General features: G+C 54.0%; 1 protein-coding gene across 1 annotated transcript in view; it reads right to left on the bottom strand.

Annotated features, from left to right (window-relative positions):
• Wwc1 (WW and C2 domain containing 1) overlaps positions 1–3,797 on the bottom strand; it is a 145,427-nt gene that overhangs the window by 36,575 nt on the left and 105,055 nt on the right. The window contains exon 11 of the mRNA XM_015492560.1: positions 2,455–3,137. Coding sequence (XP_015348046.1) covers positions 2,455–3,137 — 683 coding nt within the window. The remainder of the gene's footprint in view (positions 1–2,454; positions 3,138–3,797) is intronic.

Genomic DNA, 3,797 nt, shown 5'->3' on the forward strand with positions numbered 1-3,797 from the left:
AGCGGGGGGGGTGGGAGGCAGCATAGGCAAAGTCCTCAGTGCAGAGCTTGGTCCAGGCCAAGGGCTCCACCAAGTTCATTACCACTGTCCACCTCTATCACTATGGTGATGTCCTCTAGGCCCGTCCCTACACACTTGGAGCAGAAATACAGGCCCGACTCCTGAGCAGGAGCCAAGCGAAGGATGAGATCCCTGCTCTCCCCCTCCGCTTCCTCCCCTGAGCACAAGTCCTTGAGTCTCACTGGGGTTTACAGCTAGGTGTGGTGCCACACTATGCACATTCCTTCCTGACCCAAATAATGGGCACCTATGGTATGCAGGCCTGTCGCCAGGTTTAGGGCTACAAAGTTTCTGGCCCTTGTCGGGTGGGGAAGGACAGATCCAGGCCTTGCGACTTCACGGCCAACACTTCTAAGCACCATTGTGTGCCAGGCACCGGGGACAGATGGGAGAAAGGGGCTCACCACATGGCAGTGCACAGAGTCGGGGCACAGTGACTGGGAAGAGGAGGGGTGAGCAGGAGAACAAGGGAGAAGAAACGTGCTGGCATTAGGAAGCGGCTCTCCCAGCCTGCATCCCACGCGGAGCCCAGGAGACCTCCCGCCTTCGCCCCGCGCATCTCCACCCTCCACTAACCCACTTAAGGAGATTAATTTGTCTGCTGACTGAGCAGCGGCCCTAATCGCATAACCTGCTTAGCGTCTGAGCTCTGGCTGGCATTGCTCTCTGCGGGGGAGGCTTTGAGAGATGGCACGAAGGAAATGTGTCCAGCCCTGGGTATAGTCTCTGGCCCAAGAGCCCCAAGGACACCGTCTGGGAGGGGAGGGCAGACATTCCCCAGGACCCAGCAGGGGTCTGAGTGTCCTGACTCAACGTCAGAGACACCCCTTCAGCCTGGTGAGAGGCACCACCTGTACCCCCTTCCTCTCCAGGAAACCATTTGCCACCTGCTGTAGGAGGAGGCTTGTTTTTATTTTTGTTTGAGAGCACGCAGCAAGACTCCCTTCTTGATGAGGGAACCCCAGGGATCTCTCGGCTCCTTTTCTAAAGCAACCACTGCCACTCAGAGCCCTGGTTAACCAGGGCTGGCTCCTACTGGCTCTTGAAAGTAAATGGACAATTCTGGGCCCATGAGTGTCTGCCCTGCCCATTCCTGGAATCATAAGGCTGACATGGGTCCAGCTTCTCCTGCTTGGCCTCATGAGGAGCCAGGAGCTTGAGCCATTTGCAGACAGAGATGGGCATATGCTACAGAGGGGACCTGGGCAGGGGCCAATCCTCATTCTGTCACTGCTGTGCAACTAATCTTAAGACAAGACTTTTAACCTCTCTGTGCCTTGCCTTTTCCATCTGTAAGATGAGGATAATATCAATCCCACTTCAGAGTTGTGAGATTAACATGGGTAAATGTGCATAATGGTCCCTGAATTCTGTATACCTGGGTCAAGGCATCATGGCTACTATTGTGTTTTGGGTATGTGTGCTGCAGGGACAGGGTGCCAAGAAAATGAGGAGCCCCAGGTGGGCTTACTGGGCACCTGCTCTGTAATGACCATCAGGTCCTGAGCCAAAGGAAATTGGTGGGGCTGGCAAGCACCAGGAGTGTCACACATATAAACACTGAGCTGCCTCCCATCATAAGTGGGAAGGAGCATGGCTAGAAAGCTCTTGGGCTCTGGGATTGGCAAACCCTGGGTCCCAGTACCAGCTTTGTTGTTTGCTGCCTGGGTCACTGAGGGAAAGCGATGTTGCCTCTCTCAACCTCAGTTTCCTCATCTGTGAAATGGGCAAAGGAGAAGCAATCTCTTTCACCAGCGTATAGTACATCTTTAATAAATGTCAAGTACTGTGCATTGTTATGTAGTTGCTGCTAAAGATAAACTTCTCCTCCTAATGGACCTCCGCTTAACTCAGCCTTAGGTCCCCTATCATTGACTCACAGCTGGCTCCTTTTTGTCATCTAAGACTCTACTCCCAGGTCACCTTCCTTTACAACCCAGTGTGAACTGGCTGTCCCTCTCCGGCCTGAAGGCACTATCACATGCCCTGCATGATGTACTTCTTCGTACTTTCATCTGGGTGCATGTTCTCCCCTGTGTCTCCAAGGAAAAATCAGCTTCCTGAGAACAGGAACTTGTGTGTCTTACCCACTGACTGAGGGACTCGCCCAGTGTTTGGGACGTGGCCTGTCTGCTGAATGCATCTGTCAGTGCAAGATGTGGCCTTCAGTTTTAGTAGGTACTTAAACATCTGTTGAACGAGTAAGTTCACCAAGAGAAAGGCCTGGTGCAGGACCTAGCACATACAGAGCTGATGTGTCTCCTGAATAACTAAATTATCTACCGTACGAAGACCTGGCATACAGGAAGTGTTGGCCACAGTCACCACAGGGGCCCTGAGTGCAAAGCATCGCCCCCACTCCTGGTTCCACCCCGTGGACACGGCGCTCCTCACCTTGGCCCAAAGGCTTGCCCTCTGCTCCTGGTTCTTCCAGCCGGTATCTCTCCCGGTTGCCGCTCCCGAGGCTCAGCTCACACAGAGTGGCACTTAGCTCTGGGTCTTCAAACTCCAGCGGGCTCAGAAAGGCATCTCCAGTCAGAAGGGGGTCAGCAATGAGAGGGGAGCAGGGCGGGGACGGGGAGGAGAGGGAGGAGCGTGGGGACAGGGAGGTCATGGACTTTGGGGTGCCAGACAGGGAGCGCAGGGCCTGCAGGCGGCCACCTCCCTCTGCCTTCTGGGTCTTGGCCACCTCATCCTCGTGGATAGTGGTGATGCAACCCGAGGGCCGGAAGCCCGTGGTGCCTTCCAGGAGCAGAAGCTCCACCTTGCTCTGCAGCTCCGAGTCCAGCTGCTCAAAGGGGTCGTAGTAGAGGTCAGTGAAGCTGGCCGAGGCGGAGGAGTCCAGGCTGCAGGCGGCCAGGGAGCCCCGGCTGGATGTGAGGGAACCAGGGCTGCTGCCCGAGGACAGGGACTGCATGCTGCTTGAGAGGCTGGGGACAGGGAGAACAGGGACAGTGACTACCCAGAACGTTAATGAAGTGGGCCGCTGGGACTGTGTGTGAGCGTCGGAGAACAAAGCAGGGCTCTTAGAACACGTGGTCCCACTGGGCCCGCTTGGCGGCCACCTTGCACCCCTCCTTCACCAGAGGAAAACACACACCCAAGAAGGCCACATAACCAGAGTGGCAGGGCCACACTTTGAACCCAAGAGAGATGCCCGAAAGTCCACTTTGCCTCCTATGCATTTCTCAATTCTCCACTGGCCACATTGCATTTTCATAGTGCTGGGGTTTTTGTTTTTGTTTGTTTGTTTGTTTTTTCGGTACTAGGGGGAGAACCCGGTTGCATTTTATCCCAGCCCGCCCTTTTTATTTACACTGAGACAGGGTCTTGCTAAATTGCTGAGGCCGACCTCGAACTCGAGATCCTCCTGCCTCCGCCTTCCCAGGCACTGAGATGACAGGCGTGCAACTCTGCAGCTGGCCATGATATGGTACCATATTTGAACCCAACCTGAAATATTTCTTACTGTTTTTCTTAAAATCAGCTCACTTTTTTCTACCTTAAAATATTTACTTTAAAAGGGAACCTGACATCCTAAGTGCTATTTGAAAAGCAGTAGCACCTGCTACACAAAGAAGGCAACCGTTTAAAAAAAAAAAAAATCTAATAAACACAAAATGCTGATATCAATTCTGGTGACGCACTGCTGCCCTCCTGAGCCAGGCTGGACGCCTCTTGCTCTAGAGCGGGAGGCAGCAGAGGCCTCTTCAGACATGCCAGTGCCTGACCGGGGG

Source organism: Marmota marmota, unplaced genomic scaffold (assembly GCF_001458135.2).
Source record: "Marmota marmota marmota unplaced genomic scaffold, marMar, whole genome shotgun sequence".
NCBI classification, from domain to species: domain Eukaryota; kingdom Metazoa; phylum Chordata; class Mammalia; order Rodentia; family Sciuridae; genus Marmota; species Marmota marmota.